The sequence below is a fragment of the Talpa europaea genome (genome assembly GCF_964194135.1).
Source record: "Talpa europaea genome assembly, chromosome: 15".
In the NCBI taxonomy this organism is placed as follows: domain Eukaryota; kingdom Metazoa; phylum Chordata; class Mammalia; order Eulipotyphla; family Talpidae; genus Talpa; species Talpa europaea.
This window is the reverse complement of record NC_140083.1, coordinates 37338268-37359633: the sequence shown is the minus strand read 5'-3', so window position 1 is coordinate 37359633 and position 21366 is coordinate 37338268. Positions and strand designations below refer to the sequence as shown.

The following is a 21366-nucleotide window of genomic DNA, read 5'->3' as shown; positions in this document are numbered from 1 at the left end:
TAGTTTACACTGATGTGGACGTCGGAAGGGGCCAAGGGGGAGCACTTCATCAGTGTTCCACTAAACAAAATGACCCACTGGAAATCCCAAAATGAGTGGTGGTGCTCATAACTCAGCACAGCTGGGGACCAAGATTTGTTGAGGTTTTACTGGTGCTCGGTGCAATGGAGTACATAAGCGGTTGATTCAATTGTCATTTTAGAATTACAGCTTAAAACTCTTATTAAAACATGTGTTCTAACTCATACCAGGCTTCTTTTGATTGCAACCAACAGGAAACCTGGCTCTAATTAGCTTAGGGGTTGAGGGAAGTTTATTGACTAACAAATCTGGGGGTAATGCTCTGAGCTCACGTAAAGCAGTTCTTGATCAGAGGCTCAAGTGATGGAACAGGGACCTGGTGTCTCTATCTGTCAGTTCCATTTTCATTTTCAGATGGACTATGTCTTCAAAGTCACAGGAAGGTGAAACTCAAATTCTCCCTTCCAGGAGGTTGAATAAAAATCTCAGACTTGTCTGTATGAACTTGCCGATACGGTGGCTTCCAAACTCATCTGCATCAGAGAATTGCTTGTGGAAATTTTTAAAATTATAAAGCCTAGGGTACACACCCAGTCAATTAAACCACATCCTCAGGTTGACATACGTGTCATTTTTTTTAAGTTCCCCAGGTGATTCCAGTGGAGAGATAAATTTAGAAACCCAGAGATTAGGAGCTCATAAGAATATGAGTTTTTTTTTTTAACATTCTCCTTCTAATTTACTAAAAAGGTCAGGTTAGGTTACTTTGCTTAATGTCTTCCTTTCTATGCTTTTCTGTCTCCAATAGGCATGTTCCTCTTGCTTGCCCAAGTGGATATGCCTCTGTATCCTCCCTCTGCATTCTGTTCTCACCCTCTGTCACCCTCTCTTGCCTTGCTCTAGGAAATATCCTCTTCATTTTTCACCTTGTAGTTTCACCTTTCTATGGCTCTTCTAGACCTAAAAACAAACAAACAAACAAAAAAAGCCCAATTTTCTCTCTTCCCTATGCTATAATATCCTTCCTAACAGCCCACAGCCCTACCCTTCACCCCCACAGATTACGGCCTGGCTCACTGTCAACCACAGGAGAGTGGCCTTGACCGTGGCGTGTCTGAGAGCCCACAACCCTCAGAGCTGGTGCTGGACAGTGCTGCTCTGCAAAAACTCTCCTCTCAAAGGTCAGCAATGACCCACTTACAAAACCACCGAATGGCTGTTTCTTGCTCACTGAAGGCTGCTTTCTCCCCTGTTTGAAATATTGTGCTCACTTTGGTTTTTGGTTATTACAGTATCCAAATGCTGCTTTTTTCACTGTTCTCTCTTCCTTTATTAGCTTAAAAGTGTCTTTGATAGATGGGGGAGAGAGACATCCTAAATACAATCCTCAGGAAGCATGGCGATTTTAAAGTGAAAATACACTAAGGCTGCAACATTTTAAAATACAAAAATAATCTTGAAAGATATTCAACACCATCATTTCTTAGAGTGAAAAACTGGAAGCCAACTAGGGAAATGTTCACTATGGTAATAAATACCGTGGAGTAAATGAAGACCATAACATTTTCCTCTGACCAGTATGAGCTGACATGCACGAAGGGTGTATGTAATAGTAAGGAGAAAATGGAGGGCAAGAATGTGTGCCCCATGCACACAGTATAACTTCAGCTCCTCTAAAAAGCATATAGGATAAATGTAAATCAACTTGTTTCTCTCCCATTATAACACTGGCAATCTATCTTTAGTGATAAAATTTTTATCTTTTTCCTAATTCATCATACTTTTCTTCACATAGTTATTTAATAATCTGGATTAAATTATTAAAAGAAGTTTCCCTCATTTTCTAATAGCCCACGAAACTGTCTGAATTTAGGTGGTTACCATTGATTAAAAAATATGAGACCATTTTGCTGTACAGCCATTGTAAAGGCAAGAACAAAGCTACTCTTTGCCTTTGAAAAGTGAAGTAACATTCCTCAAGCAGCTAAATGTAATAAACATCTGGGATACAGCTTTTCTTTTAGTTATATGTTGTATCAAAACTATTAAGTACAAAAGAAATTCTGCAAAATCATTTCTTCTGTAGATTTAATAAGGTATAGATTATTAATTTTTAGTTTATCATACAATTCTAGTGTGTGTGAACAAAATAATATTCAGGAGACTAAAAAAGGGGGGAATAGGAAAGAAAGACTTCCATATTGACCCCCGTTAAATTAGAAATTTTCAGAATACCATATTTTGCCTTCTTCCAACTAATGGGAAATCATTAAAAATACATTTTCTGCCAAAATAAAGAGAATTTACTAAAAAGATCCAATAAGCCAATTGATGTGAAAATGAAACTATGTTTTAAAGCTAACAGCATAAAACCAGATGACATTTTTCACATGATTTTAAATTTATAGATGAGGAAAATGAGAATTTTTTTTTCCTGCCACACAGGTAAAAACAAAAAAGCTGGGCCAGAAAGACACATCTCACTCTCAAGTACTCTGTATTCCTGTCTACCAGAGGGCATGCTGGTGATGGTTGCTTGGGTTGATTTCTCTCTATCACTTTAGGTATGCAGGTTATGATTTCTCTCCCCTTCTACAGTAGACGTGTAGTGTGTGGTGACAAAAACAAAACATTAGGTCTCATATTCCCAAAGTGTACAGGTTAATACAACATCTGAATGCCTATACTGAAGAGGCCCTCCTTTCCCCAGTAATGACCCAGCTTTTCTTTCCTGATCAGTCACAATCATCTCAGAAGGTCCTGGACTCCTCCTTGTTCAAAGGAAGTTTCTAAGGGGCAGTCAAATCATCCATCACAAGGTTGGATACCTCCAGAAGTAGGTAAAGCATTTCTAGCATGCAATGTTCACCCAGAAGAGGGGGAAGAAACAAACCTGCAACAATGAAAGTCTAACCAGTTATATAAAGCTTCAGATCACTAGGCAGGAAAGTGGTCTGAGCCCACCTGCAAACCTCTTCAGAGCACTGAAGCAGGAGCCCAGCAAGAAATCCATCACAGCCACTTCTACCAGGGGCTCTTGGTGGGAGAACAGCAAGTCCTGCATGGGATCTGCACTCCCTTCAAGCGAGGTCTTTCCATGTCAGAGGACTCTGGCCCCTGCCCAAGCAATAAGGGAAACTCCAATAAAATGAGACAATCTTATTTTGCAAAACAGCTTTCAAGTGCCAGCTATTCTATTGATAAAAAGTTTATAGACTGGAATAACAAATAAGCATGCTAGCTTTGATGAGATACAATTATGAGGTAGAGGCCATGGAGAAAGGATATGTTTTCAGGTGAGATTTCAAAAGGGTTGGAAAGTTAATGAGGTGGAGAGACACAGTCAAGCTGTTCCAGATGGCAGGATCTGACAGAAGAGGCCAGCGGAAGGATCGAGGATGGAGAGACCCGAGACAGAGCTTTCTCCACCCAGATGATACTCAATTCTGAGTCATATCATGGAGTGGATGAGGCGCCATTTGAGGAGCTGGGGGAGCTTTGAGACTAGGTACAGACAGATGGGGAAGTGCACAGGGGCCTGAGCAGAAAGCATGAGTCTCTCGGAAGAGGAGCGATCAAGTTCAGGACAATGACACTGAACTCAATGGCTGATAAAGACTTCCTTGGATTAAAAGAATGTCATCAAAGGGAAGAGATAGGAAATATTTTTCCTCTTCCATTAAGACAGAAAAATTAAATGTATTGTTAGAGTTGATTGAGATTACACACAGAAGATGAATTTCTGAATAGAAAACTGTTTAAACAGTGGAGTGTCAAAGACTCAGAGTTTAAAGGGACTTAGAGGTCACTTGGCTAATCCTTTGAAATATTATCAGACACATTGAGATTGTTCTTGGTGGGAGAATTGAGAATAAGATTGCTGGGTGTCTTCAGTCCTCTCAGGAGACAAGTCCTAGATGAATGTCTGACCTTCCCTTTCAAACATGGTTCCTTAAGTGGGCGAAGAGTAAGGAGCAAAACCTGAAAGGAAGAGGGGCCTCCCTGGTGGTGCAAAGGGGTAAAGATGCAACCTATGAAGCTATTTGCAGCCACTGCAGCATGAGTTCAATCCTCTGCCAGGGAGTTACCCACATGGCACAGCAGACCTCTCCTGTTTAGCCCGCTGCTCCCCTCAGCAGTGCATTTCAGTAGATCTGCCTGTTCTGCTCCCCACTCTGTCTCTGGTGGATCCTCTCATCTTCGCACCTCTGGCCTGTACCCCAGTTCTTGTATGCATTAATAAATAAATCTTAAAAAAAAAAGAATGCAGGGAAGGCTGTAGAGGTTACCCAAAAAAAAAAAAAAAAAAAAAAAAAAACAACAACAACAAAACCCTGAAAGGAAGAAAATGCGGGTGTGATCAGAACAAAGCCTTTTAACCCTGCTCAGAGCCAGTGGATAAAGTTATGCGCACGGATGCCCAAGTGGTCGAAAGGAAGAAATGATATCGAGGTTGGGAGAAGAAACCAGGAAGGAGAACGAGCAGCAGAGAGAAAGAATAGAATGCATAGCAAGGAGCCACTCACTGAGTTTCACTTGGACCCCCGGGGCGGGGGGGGGGGGAGGGGTGCAGGTCTTCAGGGCTGCCTGTAATGAGCTAACGGGAATGAAGAAGGGATACTTAATTCTATTCTAGGTCACATGTGTGTTAGAGAAGAGAGATGAAGTGAAGGCAAGGAGAAAATAAAATGGCACTTAGACAAACTAAAATTGTGAAATATCTACTAAAAAGAAGGCAGAGAAGACTGAGAGATAAGGTGCATGGTGATCAAAAAAGGGGAGTGGGGAACCTGTGTCTTCCTCCCAGTAGTTTGTAAGTAAATATTTACTGACTGTTGATTTTGGCAGACAGAGTAAAGCTTGTGAGAGGAAAACACCATTGTCAGGGGGACATGAAAGTCCAGATGGCTGAACTAAAAAGCAGTCGCACCTGAGAAAGAAGTGGAGCCACATCAGTTATCACTGCAGAGAATGATTCTTTGCATAGGAGGCCAATAAGTTTCAAAGGAGGAAAAATAATATAATCATGACAAGAGGAAGAACAAAGCCTGTACAAACCAGGAAAATATATTCCCTCCTCCCAGAACCTAGTCACATCTCTTTGCTGGCCCCTGCAGAGACACAGGACTCTCTGAAGTAAGCAATTGTGGAGGTAAGTGCCAAGAAGCCTAGCTTTCCTTGCTCAAGAAAATTCCTTTGTCAGAAGTAGCTAGAAAGCAGACAAAACATTATTTTTGGATCTGGCTCCAAGGCAAGTAAATCAGAAGACAGTCTCATTCTGGGGGAAGGGAGGAAAAGCAGAGGCAGAAGGTAGCTGCACAGTTGTAGATTTCAATTATTAGATGTAAAAGAATCCTTTTGACAATGTTGGTCTCTTGGTGGTATAAAGTTCCTGTTTTAATGGCAGGGGCAGGTCTTTGGAGCGAAGGTTATTTTCTTGTTCTTGTTCTATCTTGGTAGGGGGCCAATAAGACAAAAAGAGCTTGAAACAGTTGCTTGAAGCCTTAATAAAGAAAAAGACTCAATTCCCAAGATGGAGAAATACTTAAGTTCACCTCAAATATGTACTGTTTTAATACTGTGGAGCATGCTTCTAGAGGAGTGATCTGAGGATTTGTGGATAAAATGTGTATTTCATAGATTTTTTTAAGTGATTTCCCAAAGAACTCATTTATTATTAAAATATCTTGATTAAAATGTTTGATATACCTATAAAAGTCCCAACCTGGGGTTCTGTTGCAAAAATGGCAGTGACTTGCATATATAGTAGGTACTCAATAGATATCTGTTAAATGGACAATAGATGGCAGAATGAAGAATCTAAAAACCAAGTATATACAAGAATGTGGGTGTATATATAAAATAGTTTCCCTTTAATTGCATCTTTTCCTCTTTAAGAGGATTAAAAAGATGTTGCAATTGCTACACTGCTTTTTCTTGTGGGTGACATCAACCACAAATAGTAATTTCAGAAAAATGAAACAAATTGCCTCCCTCCCCTTCCAGGATCTGGGTAAGTTTCTATCCCCCAGGGGTCTAATAAAGAATTTGAAGCATTGAATAAGAGCTCACAGAAAACGCAAAAGTCCTACCCACTTTCAACTTGGCAAATACAATTCATTTAACAGTTACTGCGCGGCTATTAGGTATGGGGCATTGTGCTGACTATCTGGAGAAGACATAGGTGTGTGTGTGAGGGGGAGGGTGTTGAGGATAAGGGTGGGACTTGTGTGGGTTAGGGAAGATAGGGAAGATGAGACAGAAAGAGGCTTGATTAATATGCATATCCACACAGTGCACCTCTCCCCCCAAACAAAACAAAACAAAGATGAGCAAAAAAAAAAAAATGCAATGAATGCAACTAATCCACTTGAAACAACAGGTAGCCCTGGTGGGAGTTGGACCTTGGCAGGTCTGAGTGGATGGCAAGGTAAGGAACTGCATTACTCAGGCACGTTGCTGCCAACAGTTGAACATCCAGTGAAAGACACACAGGAGCCAAATTATGACAAATTGATTCCACATCGAGATTTTATTTGTCATCAACTGGCAGTCTTAAGCTAAATACCAAGTTGAAAAAAAGCAGATCTAAAGATTTTTGGGGAAAATATGAAACAGCAACTACCAAAAAAGGCATCAATACTTTCCTCATTTAGATTTTTTGCTATTGCACAAATCAGCAACTATCTTAGTAAACAGTTCTAACTCCTTTCACTACAAGAGAACAATCTTCCATAAAACTCAGAAAAATGGAAAAAGTGGTAAAATCTGTAAGAACTAAAAATTGCTTGGGTTCACTTTCACCCTAGTGCACAGGATTTATGAAAATAATTGCTAATAGATAAGAGGAGTATCAACTTCTCAACACCAAAATAAGTAAATGCTAAAGTCAGCTATGAAAAGAACTTTACAGATTAAGAGATCTGTCTTGAAAAGTCTTGGTCAAATCATTACATAAAGGACAGTCTTTTAATAGTGATTCATAAACAGGAATTGTACACTTGTACCAACAGCGGAGGATAAAGTCAAACAGGATTTACTACCCCATGCTAACAGCCTAATTTAAAATGGATAGTCTTTTCCCTATTTGTCCCAAAGTACCTTTTAAAAGACTTGCTCTACTATCCAAACAACTTGCAAATGCATTTGGTAAGTTGGGCTATAGTATTTATTCTCTTTCCTGTTATTGACTCAAGATCTATTTCTCACTATTTGCTTTGTGCTCATTCTTCTGCCAAATAAAATATTAATTGCATTTTTAGCTGCACTGCTGGTGATCAAAGAACTCTGATATGTCAAGCTAAACTGATAGAAATAGCATCCATTAACATATTTATAGGTTCAGAGCTTCTAGAGCATAATTACATCCATTAATTACTTGACAGTACTTTATATTACAGGCTAAAAAAGAAAGGCATTTCAGCTACACAGTTTGACTCAGAGTGAAGTTTCTTTTTTAATAATAAATTCTCTCTAAAAAGGACTATCTCAAGGCTCACATACATACATATGCACGGAACACATGATTTTAAAAAGCAAACCTTCACTAACTTCACAATCAAATACACACCAAGTGAATGAGATGAAGGTGCATAGAGTGATTTCAAAGAAAAACAGAGTTTAAATATTACAGAGATTTAATTAATATTTTAGAGTTCTAAGACCATCTCCAGTCAGTAATTCTTGATAAGATACAGATCAATGATTTTTGACTTTCAAATAAACTTCTTCAAATATCACATAAGACCAAAAGCCTTTCAAATTACCCACATCTCTGAATAGGCAATGCTCACACATTAAAAAATTAAAGCTGTCCTGGGAAAAAGCTCAAGAGATGTTGGAAATTAATAGAATCAACAATTATTCTGTGCAGTCACCAGCTGTGCGAGTCGTGGGGCTGCCAGCTGCATCCGTACATGTGTCAGGGAAAGGACAGTCACACACACTTGACTCCTTGACCAGTTCATCAGCATGCAAAATGACAGTTTCCCATAATAACTTCAGCTCCGGACCCCAACACATTTTCTTTTCCCCAGCAATGAATGAAGCCGTTAAGAGAAAAGAAAAAAAAAAAATCACACAAGTCGGATCTGTCTGTGATTTCAGCATGAGCACAACCAGGATGGAAGGACAGAAAGGCAAGCCAGTCTACCTGCACAGATATATCTAAACATATTTCACTGAGTTCTTTGTTGCCTGACAATAAATTGTAGAGGCAGTCATATTCGAAAGTAAAAACCATTAAACTGTGTTTCTAGGCTGCTGCAACAGACTCGCTGAGTGAATAACAAGGAAAACACGATACCTTTAGTAAGTCGCCTCAGAATTTGACATCGGCATTTAAAAGAGACAGCTATCATTCTTGCTCACTGCTTTCTGTGGCAAAGTGTACTCAGGGCTCTGCTCGGGTGGCTGCAGCAGCAGCATATGAATTCCGTGCGCACATACCAGGAGAAAGGTAGTCCCAGTGGGGAGTGACAAAGCTTAATTCCTCTTGGCTGATGCAGAGGTCCGCTACATGTCATCTGGCAAAGCTGTGTCATTCACTACTACTACCACCCCTGCCCGCCACCGCCTCCTCCCCCTGCACAATCACAATGGCTTAGAAAGTAAGGCTGTTTCGATGGCAACAAAGCACCAAATTGTGGAAAGCAGGGACCAGGCTGGCAGAGGAGCCATTCCATAAATCTAATACTAAGCACTGAGCAATGCGTTCAGTTTTCGGCGGAGAGCTATGCGTTAAAGCCGATTCAGCCACCCCACCCCTCTGCCTCTCAGCATCCAGTCCGTGAGCTTTATGTGTCTCACTGAACTGGAAATGCAAGTGTGATGCTTGCACTCTTACTTCGGGAAGAAGTGTGTGTATCATACGCGATGTGCTTTTAGCAACAAAAAAGGAAGGTAGAGGAAGCAGTTTATCTTTGGGATTCAGCAGCCGACAGGAGGGAAGTGGCCCCATGATAGTCAGAAAGACCTACTTGGCACTTTACAAATCTTGGAGGCTGGAGGCAGTCTAGGGTTACAGATGAAAAGCAAGGGGGCTGAGACAGAGGGCTCAGGCAAGGCGGATCATCAGGCAGATGGAGTCTCTCCCCTTTAATCACCCTTTCCAACATGGGACTTGGCTGGAAAGCATTACAGTCAGGACTGTTTCTAAAGATACCAGAAATAAAAGCAAACAAGGCCAAGTCTTTCTATTTTTAATGTACTTTATTACCCCAATTCCCAAACATCCCTCCCCCAAACCATTCTTCTCATTATGTAAACAAAACCATCTTGCCATATAGCAGATATCTATATTTGCTCCAGTGGAGTAAAGAGCAAATTAACAAAACCTTCACAATCCATTCATAAAATGACAAGAAGGTGGAGCACATTTCTTCATCTGCCAGCACCAGCCTACTCACTGTAGAGTCAACACAAAATAACATTTGGTATGGAATTTTAATCCAAATCCAGGAGTCTCCCACAGGAGTTAACACAAACATTCAGAAAACAAAAATCACAGTTGGCCAGGAACTTAAAAAATATCAATTAGTCAAACTGAAATGATGTATCATTGGCCAAACTTTTATTAATATTTCTAGGAGTCCATGAATTATTCATAAAGTCTTATTCTCTACTCCTAAGACTGTAAAAAAATACAACTTTTCAAGCTGGTTTCTAAAATAACTTCCAGAATTCCCAACTTAGTGACAGAGCTTCCTTGCCTTCATTCATAAATTCTGAATTAAGTCAAGTAATTTCAATTTACTGACACAGAACTACATATGCTTTCTATTCGGGGGCCAATTGAAAAATAATTTCCTTGTGAAAAGCAGGTACCATAAGCATCTACTTGAAAGATTTCTGAGTAAAAAAAAAAAAGAACCAAAAAACCCAGACTTTCCCTTACCGAGGATGGTCTAGCTAAAGCAGTCAGCCACCACTAATCAATAGGAAGACTATATTAAATGGATTGTATTACAGAATCAAATTATATAATTGCCCCAATTAGCATAAATCTTTCTGAATTTCAACCCATCTCATTTTCTTCTCTATTAGGTCATCTCCAGTAATATTTTAGCCTTCTTGATATGTTTTGTTCTAAGTGGTTCTAGAGAATTGGGTTATTAACTAAAGTGAAATAAATATTTCTAGTTAGCTCTTTTAAATATCCTTCACCAAAGTTAACAACTTTCTTTATATTCCAGTGCTCAAAATATGCAGCTGTCAGATAGTATTAACAAAATCTTGCCCACAAAACATAACTACTCCAAACCAATTTTATTAATGTCTATTCAAATAAAACTCAAAATTATAAAGAAATTCACCCCCCCCCCACCTGCCATTCTGCCTATTCAGATCTAATTTCCTTCTCCCTTAAGGCTAAAATAATAAAATATTTCCCCTTTTACTAGAACACTCAATTTTAAAATTTCGTTCTCTAGTCCTAAAAAAGAGCTTCAGAGCTTCTAAAATGTTTATTTTCTGGCAGGAGGGGAAAAAAATCCTAGAGCCCATTAAAAGGTTCTGGAAGGCTCATATTAGGGGATATTTTTCCCCCCTCTGTGGCTGTTGTGGTTGCCAATCCATACATATCCTATTAGCCGAATCAGGCTCAGCTCTGGGAATCTCACAGGAATGGCGCCATCCTGGACTAATTGCGCCAGAAAATGAATGAATCTGCCATGTGTTTTCATCTTTTTCCATTTTTGGCTTCTTTAGTCCTCCGAGATTTCCATGGGAGCCATTCCCAGCTCAACTGTCTTGCCCAAAGACCTTCTTCCTCTCGACCTCATGTGAGCCTAGCCTCAGATCCCAAACTCGAGTGCAGACAAAAATGCCTTCTAGCAGTACAGTTTTTGCTATCTACTGATCATGAGGACAAAGGCTCCAATGGCCTAGCCAGTGGTGGAACTGAAGCAGCTTCCTCACAGAAGCCACCACTGGACAGAGTGACTTCCATTTCTTGACCACTAGATTAATGTAAGCTTGTGTCTTTGAGACTCTGTAATCAACCCATGTTAGCTATGGTGACTCAGCTGTCTAGATGACTCAAACTTTGCAACGTGTTCTTTGAGGGTCACCCAGTGGGAACTACGGAGATATAAAGCAGGCAAAATGGCACAAAATATGTATCTGATTAAGCTCCAAAGTGATGTGGAAAGGAGTTTATTCATGAGGTTTGTTTCTTAAAAAAATGAATAAATGAAAACACAGATTTTCTAGATACAGGGATGATTATTCTTATTTCAGGGTTTCTTGAAAATATTAGTTTTCCTGAGGTATAGTGTGAGTTTACATGTACTTGTGTGTGTGCGTACACATTATAAAACACTTTCACATATAATGCAACAGCAGAGCAAATCTGTTTCCAACTTTTGTCCAGATAAGGAACTGGTTTTCAGAGCATTTTTCAGCAATTTCTCTCAAATAGTAGTGGCAGACAGAAAAAAATCTAAAGTTTCTCATTCTGACTGAACAATCTTTCTACATGTTGCATTCTTACTATGTCCTTTTTCCTTTGACAGAGTATGATATCAATTAAAGGGAGATAATTCCAATTACCAAAGAACCTTTAAGTACAGTTACACTTTATGATAGGAGGCAAATCTATAGTAGACCACTTTAACCTTCCCTTCCCCCTTACTGGTGCCCATGCCCTCTGGACCACATGTCCAGAACCAGGGGGATCAGAAGGAACCAGAAACCTCCAGATCCAAGGCAACTAGGTACCAGGCATTTACCACAATGTCCATCCTCATAGACAGTTTGTCCATTCTGATTGTTGGGTATCTTTGCTTGTAAATATTTTGCATTTCACTATCAACACAGCATGGTACAGATTTCATCATACAATGGGGACAAGGAATGAGGACAAAAATAACCCTTGAGATTAGCCCAAGGATTCCAGTATATTCTCAAAATCATTCCACAGCACTGTCCATCAGTAGCAATAACCTTCCCCCTGCACATACAGAAATTATCTTATGTTGCTGTCTTTTCGCATCTCCTTGATATTTTGCCATTGTAGTCATTTTTTTGTCTATCATCTATAGTCCCAAATAAACTCTGCTGTTTGCAGATTCTTCTGATTTTATCAAGAAAGAATCATAAGCTGCAAGTATCTCGTCTTATACCTATAACTGGGAAAGTCATATAAAGAATGAGAAACAACGAGGTTGACTCCACAAATACCCCATTATTTTATATCATTAGAGACTCTGATTAAAGCACTAAAATAATTTGTACCTTCTTCGTCTTTTCAGCTGATTTTATAAATGTCTGTTACAAAAAACATTTGATAAGCCCCATTTTATTATTTATTTAACTATTACTTTTCTTTTTTTTTGAATGCAGTTGATTCAAAGTGCTTACCATGTTTAGGTGATTATTTAAACAGCACAGAGCATCCTGAATCACCTAGTATTAAATACACTGATTTCCCCCTCACAATTAGAACCATTAGCATTTCCCAAGTTTTCAGGGTATTTTAGAACACAATGTGCATGGAGGTCTTAAAACGTGACCATACAGGTGTAAGAAGTGCCAACTCTCCTTTCTTTTAAATAGTCTGACAATTCACTATAGGAAAGATCTACTCCAAGCATAATGATGTTTTATTGGTAAGTATAAGGCAATAATAATAATATAATAATAATAATGATAATAATAACAATAATAATAGGCATCAATGGTTGTATGTGGGCCATTCTGTGGTCTTTTTATCCATCCATCCATCTATCCATCCATCCATTTGTCTGTCATCTGTATTTATTTTTTTGAATCTAAAACCTCATTCTGAAGTATAAAATCTAGATTTCTTAGATTCTTATATACTGTTTACCTAAGGTCATGATGCCCATACTTTCTTTTCAGCTATAGACCACCTCACTGACTCAGCCTTAAATTATAATTAGCCATTTTAGCTTCCCGTTTAAAGATACTGAAAGCAACTTTGAGCCTCAAACATGTGATAACCCCTGTGATCACTGTCTGCCACTTACTTTATGAAGTGTGTCAATGTGAGAGCAGACACTAGGATCGGACTTCCATACTGAACTTGGCACCGACGTGCGTGGCTGAGGACTATACTACCCGAAGCAGGAAAAGCGAGACCTAATTTGCTGACAGAGGTTCTACGGGTGTGGAGATTTGGAGTAATTGCCCAAGACAGGATTTATTAGGCATTTTCTACAAATATTTTATGAGAAAACATTTTTGTAGAAGTAATGATGCCCTTTAGGAAGTGTCATTAGGACATACTCTTGCAAATCTGGGGTGATTAAAAAGCAGTTAGTGGCTCTGAGCCTCTGGTGTGTTGTGATATAAAAGGATGGTATAATGACACTCCATGTGTTATTTGCTTATCCAGCCTGGGTGCTAATGCCCTTCACGGTGCAAGGGAGGAATGTTGCCCACTCTAAATATCAGGAGGCCAGGAAAGCTCCCACCAAGGTAAGAACCTTAGAGGTCTGCCAGCTAAAAGTATCTGGTGAAAGTTTATTTTGCTAAATAAACATCATAATTGTTTTTTAAAAAGTGTCTAGTGAGAAGTGTTTAAAATGGAAAGTGTAGAGGGGCCTCCCTGTTGGCACAAGGGGTTAAGACACAACCTGTGAAGCTGTCTGCAGCCACTGCAGCAAGAGTTCGATCCCTGGCTGGCCATAGAGCTACCCACATGGCTCAGCAGACCTCTCCTGTCTCGCCTGCTGCTCCCCTCAGCAGTGTATTTCAGTCAATCTACCTGTTCTGTTCCCCACTGGTCTCTGGTGAATCCTCTCACCCCCAACACCTCTGGCCTGTACCCCAGTTCTTGTATACACAAATAAATCTTAAAAAAAGTACACTGAATTAAAACAAAAGGGAAATGTAGAAACTGAGACATGCAGAACAAGAAGAAACCTGCCAGAAATGATCCCCTAAAAGCCCAGGTGAAATCTAATTCTTTACTGAGCTACTATGGAGAGAGAAGACAGTGTTGTGGCCAAAAGCACAAATGCTAGAATAAAACTGCCTGGCTTTGAATCCTGCCTTTACCACTCAGTGGCTGTGTGAACTTAAGTGAGTTTCTTAACCTCTGCTCTGCATTTATGAAATGGTGAAAATCATGTTTAGGTTGCTTTTAGTAATGAACTGAGTTCCTTGTGTTAAGTGCCTAGAACAGAGAATAGCAAGAGGTTTCTTTAGTCACTACTTATTTCGTAGGGGATACAAATGTATAATCTGATATTTAATTCCAGAGTCCAGATTCTTGATGTGGGGGTTGGAATTAACAACTAAAAGGATTCCTTTTCCATGAAATCTTCCATGATCACAAGGGCACAAAGTCATCTCTCTTCACCATTTTCCTCTCTTCTCATGACTTTTTCTCCTGCTCTTAAATAATGGCATTCCCCCAAATTCTGTCACAGATCTTGGACTTTCTTCAGTATTTTCTCATTCCCAGGGCTCAAGTAAGAACCTCTCTACCTTAATCCCCAACTTTTGATCTCAAGTCATTCCAAAACCACCTACCCTGATTCTTCCTAGATTCTCAGGTTTCTGCACACCCCTTTGTGACCATCTCAAACTGGACTTGAACCAAATCTAGCTCCTCCCTTTATCTTCCACAGGATGCTGGTTCCTCCTGCCTAAACTCACTGATAGCATCATCCTTTTCCTCAAGAGTCTATTCCCTTTAAGCCCACGTTTAACAACCCTTTCAACGTGTACCCACTCTGCCACCAGCATCCCCGCCTAGGCCCACCCGTGACAGGAGTTTCTCTTACAAATATTTATTGTTTGTAGGCATGGACACTGGGCTCCATATGGCAGTACCCCTGAACTCATTCCAGAATCAGGGACCAACACTTGTTTTAACAACAGTAGTAACTTAATTTTTTTTTTTCATTTAAGTACCATTGTTTTACACCCTTACTAGTGTTTTGACAGTATAGGACTTCCCTGCTCAAGTGTAGTCACCATAGCTCTCCACTGAAACACCCATAGTCCTCCATCTGCTCCCTCCAGTAACCTTGCCCTCCTCTGAATGCCTCAGTTCTATGGTCAGCTTTCAAGGTTTGGTTTTAGAGTTTGTCTTTGTTGGACCCTTTGTTTGGTTTCTCTATAATCCACATGCAAGTGACACCATCCAATATTTATCTTCCTCCTTCTGGCTTATTTCACTTTGGCATAATCCCTTCCAACTCCATTCATGTTGCTGCAAACGGCATGAGTTTATCTTTTTTGACCACTGCGTAGTATTCAATTTTCTAAGTTCACACATCTGTTTTGGGGGACTTAAGTTGTTTCCACATGTTGGCTATTGTAAATAGTGCTGCAATAAACCAAAGAGTACAGGCTTCCTTTCATACTAGTGTTTTTGAATTTTGAGGGGTACGTACCTAGGAATGGAATTGCTGTACAGTTTGAAAAGTATATTTTTAGTCTTTTGAGAAACTTCCATACCACTTTCCATAGGGGCTGGACCAGTCTACATTCCTCTTTTCCCACATCTTCATGCCAGCACTTGCTATTTCTGGTCTTTTTGATATGGGCCATTCTCAAAAGTGTGAGGTGGTATCTCATTGTGGTTTTGATTTTCATTTCATGATGAGAAGTGATGATGAATAGTTTTTCATGTGCCTGTTGGCCATCTGTATGTCTTCTTTGGGGAAATATCTATTTAGTTCTTCTTCCTGTTTTTTTTGAGTGAGTTACTAGTTTTTGTTGTTTTTGTTAAGTTGTATGAATTCTTTGTAGATCTTGGCTACTAGTCCATTGGTCAGATGTATGGTGTGCAAATATTTTCTCCCATTCAGTAGAGTGTCTCTTCACTTTAGTTATGGTCTCTTTCACAATGTAGAAGCTTTTTTAGTTTGATGTAGTCTTAACTGTTTATATTCTCTTCTGTTTTCCTTGCAGCTGGGGATGAATCTGCAAAGATATCTCTGAATCTTATGGCATGTTGTATTTTGCTTATATTTTCCTCTATGTATTTTATGGTTTCAAGTCTTACATTCAAGTCTGTTATCTATTTTGAGTTGGTTTTTATGTATGTTGCAAGATGGTGATCTAGTTCCATTCTTTTGCATGTGGCAGTCCAATTTCACCAACACCATTTATTGAAGAGGCTCTCCTACTTCCAGAGTATATTCTTTGCTCTTTTCTCATAGATTAGCTGTCTGTCCACATATGTTTGAGTTTATCTCTGGGCACTCAATTCTATTCCATTGGTCTATGTGTCTATTTTTGTTTCAATACCATGAACAGCGTGAACTTTTTTGACAAAGAGAGACAGGAAAAAACTGAACTGAGATTCAAACACTGGGCCTTCAGGTTGTGAGGCTGACACACTCTCTACAGTGTTAAATAAAAAGCTTTTAAAAAATTCTATTACTATCTGAATAATTCTTTGGGGGAAGAATTACTCTTCAGATTTCATAGTGCTAGTCAAATTTTGTTCTTTTTAGGGCTGAATTAAAGGTGCTGTTATATCAATAACCTCATGCACTTAGGACAACATATAACCCAAGTTATGGCAAATACTTATGAATAACAATTTGCAGATCACTTGGAAGATAAGTATGTTATTTAAAAAATAAAGGAAAGTGGGAAATCTAATAGGGACCAGTTCTATCAATAAAATGAAAAGGACCAATTGTAGGAGCATAGACTAAAGCTTAAAGCTGACTTTCGGGAATATTCATTTTTCACAGTCCCAGATGTGTCCCTAGGTATATATGCTTTGGAGAAGCATGAAACACAATAAATTCAAAAGGCCATCTGCTACTGTGTGCCTGGAGAACAGAAGAGATCACAGGAAGAAGTGAGATTCCTAACAGACAGCTGGATCGAGTGGCTATTCCCAATTACCCCATCCACTATTGTTTTATTATTTTCCCAGAACACTAAGCACATCTAACACATTTTAATAATTGTTTTATTGTTTATCTTTCCCTACCTGGAGCTTTTTTTAAATAAAGGCATGATTTTTAAGTCTGTTTTGTTTGCTGCTAGAAATATACCTACCACATAGCCGATGTTCAATAAATCTTTTGTTGAATAAATAAATTGGGGGGATTGCCTTTCTAGTGGATTCCTTTTATAAGCAATACCATTTCTAAAGCTCCTCTACAAAGAATGAAGTTAACAAACTACTTTGAAAAATGCTCTGTCACTTTAAGAACAAATTCTTCCAAATAACAACATGTGTCTTGAAGACTGCCTGTTTGTAAAGTGGGGGAGGGGAATAGAAAAAGGAAAAGAAATGTGCCATGTGCCCTCCTTTCTGGAACACACCGCAGATTTATTCCTGGTGTATCTGACAAGATGATTCATAAGGACCCTGTTGTTTTCGAAATATGAAGAAACACACAACCCAGCTAGTTTTTCACTGAAGTCAGAGGCAGCGAGATAAACAAAGGGAAAGGCAAAGTAAAAGGTGGTAAAATTAGAAAGAATTTTTTTCTGATTTGGCTTTGTGAATGAAGCAGCAAATACAATTCAAGCAGATTGTAGATTCTGGTCTGACTTACAAAGTGACAGGCTGTCAAGGACATAATATATCTTGAAAGTAACATGTGTTTGTTGTTAGAAGTTTCTACATCCAGCAACACATGGCTAAAAACTTTGTCACTCCATCTTCAGCAGAGCTTTGCACCACAATCACTCAAACACTGACATGGTTGCTGTTGGAGGTGCTGTTATGAAGGTTTTCATTTGTGGGAATAGGAGTTATATTTTCCAGAGTAGGAATGCATATGTTAAAAACAAGCCACAGAGCAGAGCCTCCTCAATTCTAAGACACTTCACTCACTCCAATAAAACTGAAATGACAGTATTTTCAGATATAAATGCATAAAAATCTAAAAGAATTTAAATGAAATGAGACAAAAGTAAGTCTTGATAGCATCATATCTCACACCACAAAATAAACAAACTCCTTCACCTGTTCAAGCAGTGTCTATTACATGTGTCATTAAAACACATGCCATGAAGAGGCAAATGCTACCACTACTAGAATTTCTTACTCTAGTAACACTAAAATGAGGGCAGGAAGTAAGAAAGTGGAAAATTAAATGACGTAACCGGGAATGATGGAACTGAAAGATATTACAGAGTCAGAGGCCTTGGGTGGACATTGTGACATAGTACAAAAGGGCAGTTCCATCTTGGGCAGAAGTCCTGAGCCCCTTTCTTATGCTGACCACCCCCGGGGGCCCAGTGAACACACGGGTGAAAATGACAGTTTTGTCAACAGTAAAATACATCAATGGGGAAATTTCAACTCAGGACATTATGCACATTGTCGAGAATTCCAACCAGCAAACTAGGAATGACCTTGTAACTGTACAATTGACTTGTGCCTATACACCATGAAGGCCACCCTCCTCTTCAAAGAATAATTACGTCTTGATTTCATTTGACAATCTACGTTTGATCTGTGGGGTGTGGGTGGGGCAGGCACTTCCTCCAACTGCCCCTCAGGGCTGGGCATCGGGTCTGACCACACAGGACCACATGAATTGGTCCAAAAACAGGCAGTCACACAAGCCGGGCTGATGAGATGCAAACCCAGAAATTTTGTTAGAACTACCAGGAAAGAGATACTGTTGTTTCCCCAAAGTGGTAAGTTACAGGTTTGGAGCTAATGTATCATCAGCACTTTGGGAGAAGCTGCCTTTAAATCACGCCAGACAGAAGGGACATACGGAGTCAGAGCAAGTGACAGATTCCTAGAGATGTTGGAATATCTGGGTCCACCCATTCCTGATGCTTTAATACACTACACTTTTTGGTTATTTGCCTCAATATTGTCCCCCTTTCACTAATCCAATATGAACTGGGTTTCTTTCACTTGGGATCCAAAAGTTTTGACGAATAATCTTCCTAAACTTCAGATTCTTCATCTGTGAAATAAAGAGGGCATGTCTCTAAAATTCCTTACAGTTCTTCCAATCTGTTTTAAAAATTGAATCATCTATCTTACAGGGTTAGTGTAATGATCAAATGAGATAATGAATAGGAAAGTACATTTTCAATTCCAAAGTGTCCTACAGTGAGGGTTTATGAAAAGAACAATACTGAAGTGTGTGTGTGTATGTGTATATACACTAAAAAAAACAGGAGATGCAGAGTTGACAGTAGGTAACATAGTTATATAACAAATGCAGATAGAAAGCAAGCAGGAGAAAGACCTTACTTTTTCTGTGCTTCCCTCTTGGGAAATCTATGTTTTATCAAATCTCAAAGGTTCCTCCTAACCATATTCTGTCTTTCTGAGCTCATTACCCCAGAAAAACTTTGTTGCTCACTTATAAAAAAAAAAAAAGTCCACATTATTTTTAACTTTTATTTCCATACAAATAGCATTGAAAGGTTTCTTGGGGAATGTTTTGCAGACAGCTTCAATGACTAATCACTAAGTCTGAGGGGGAAAAGTCAAGGTGTTTCTATTATATTCCTCTAAAAGAGGAAACCTAATAATTCCTTAAAAAGGTATGCAGATGAACGAAGTTCAGAAATGGGGGGGGGAGTAAAGAAGTTGGTGTAAATGGTCACTCTAAATTGGGTCTCTTTCTCTTCTTTGACATCTTCAAGAAATTCAATTTCCTGAGTCCCTTGTGGTCCAGCAAGAGTAGCAATGGTTTTGCATCGTGACTGTGCAATGGGCCCAGCAGCAACTAGAGGGCAGCAAAGGATCAGAAATGGGAGCACAAGACTCAGGCAGACTGACTGGGAAATGACCAACCTGCCACCAGTCTCCTAGAGAAGACCGGCCCAGCTTCCCACCCTATGCCAGGGAGAATTAACTGGCAGGTGACACTCATAGTTCTTATGTGGCTTACGACAAAGCCTGTGTCCACAGTAATGCAAAGACTACCCTGGGGATCCAGTGACAGGAGAACAGGTAGAGTCTCCAACACCAGGTGCATGGGGGAAAGACAGTCAGGAGGCAGCAAAAGTCAAGGGAAGGTGAGAAAGTCAGGGATGCCCAGGTCCTAGGTAGAATTTGGGGGACCCACTAGGTTAATGGACTATGATGTTCTTGTCACCTTTGCTGTCAGTGGATGGATGCTGCCAGCAGCAGCAGCAGCTGCAGCGAGGCAGGCACTTACACGGGATCCCCGTGAGATGGGCATGGTCTATGCCTATACATACATAACCTCGTTAAATGCTTACAAAAGGCACTACATTTATCCCCATTTTGCATTTGAGGGAGTTCCTTCTCCTATTTGCCTGCTGTCCTCTGGAGCAATGATTGAAAATCAGCAGGGTCAACTTTCCAGGGTATGGAAAATTTCTGGAGGTCACAAGCAATCCATTCATTTGGGTCTCAGGACTTGATAACAATAGGTTCTTTTTTTTAAGACTTATTTATTTATTTATACAAGAACCGGGGTACAGGCCAGATGCGCAGGAGGGTGAAAGGATTCACCAGAGATAGAACGGGGAACAGAACAGGCAGACTGACGAAATACACTGCTGAGGGGAGCAGCAGGCATGACAGGAGAGGTCTGCCGCACCATGTGGGACCCTCCTCGGCCGGGTGGGATTGAACTGGTGCTGCAGAGGCTGCGGACAGCTTCACAGCACTGTGCTCAACAGCCTGTGCCCAATAACAATAGGTTCTTAATACTTTTTTTTTTCATGCAGGAAAGAATGAATGAGTGATGGGTGCATAAGGGGAAAAGACTGGGAGATGAAGGACATCTTATTTCAGAATTTATAGTCAATATACACAGGATATAAAAGGCTGAGAATTAATCACAAAAGGGCTTCAGCTGTCGGATGCCTGCACCCAGAGCAGGCCTAGTGGAGACACCTCTGCCCAGACAATGAGGTCTGGCAGCAGCAATCACTCCTAGGGTCCTCACTATCTCTGGACCCTTTCTTTCTTCAACCTGTTCCTGTACTAGAGAAGTTAATTAAATAGCCATTTTAGGAAGCACCATATTGATCAAAAGCTGAGTGTTGAAACTGTGTTTGCAATAAACCATTCTAAAATAAGCTATGTTTTCAGGTGTGAGGTACTCTGTAGGGTCAGATGCTTTATGACCTTTTGAAGGACCTTGGCTAAGACAGCTCTAGGAAGCAGAGTCAATTCTAGAGCCTCTCTCCCCATTTCTAAGCCATCACCGTATCCAGATGCGCCCCGATGTCTTTGCCTCTCCCCAAGCAACTATCTTAGACTTAGTAGGATTCCCATGTCTTGGGAGCTTTCTTAGAAAGTTTTAGAAACACCCTGGCTTCAGAATATGCAGCTGAGTACTTCAAGAGCCAGCAGATTCTAAATATACCCAGTCTGCTTTGGCCACATTGTTCCTCTGAAGGTGCTACTCCTGCAAATCCTTGCTGCTCTAAGGTTTTTAAGTATTT

The 21366-nt window shown here is 39.9% G+C and overlaps 1 protein-coding gene across 15 annotated transcripts in view; it reads right to left on the bottom strand.

The window, feature by feature from the left end:
- Positions 1–21366, bottom strand: part of GRIP1 (glutamate receptor interacting protein 1) — a gene marked incomplete at both ends in the record, with an annotated part of 674847 nt that overhangs the window by 268647 nt on the left and 384834 nt on the right. For 5 of the 15 annotated variants that reach the window (XM_084256508.1, XM_084256510.1, XM_084256501.1 and 2 more), the window contains one exon: positions 8327–8583. The exons of the other annotated variants lie outside the window; for them this stretch is intronic. In XM_084256508.1, the coding sequence (XP_084112634.1) occupies positions 8327–8381 (55 nt within the window). Of the gene's footprint in view, positions 1–8326; positions 8584–21366 lie in introns of those variants that run through there. 15 annotated transcript variants of the gene reach the window in all.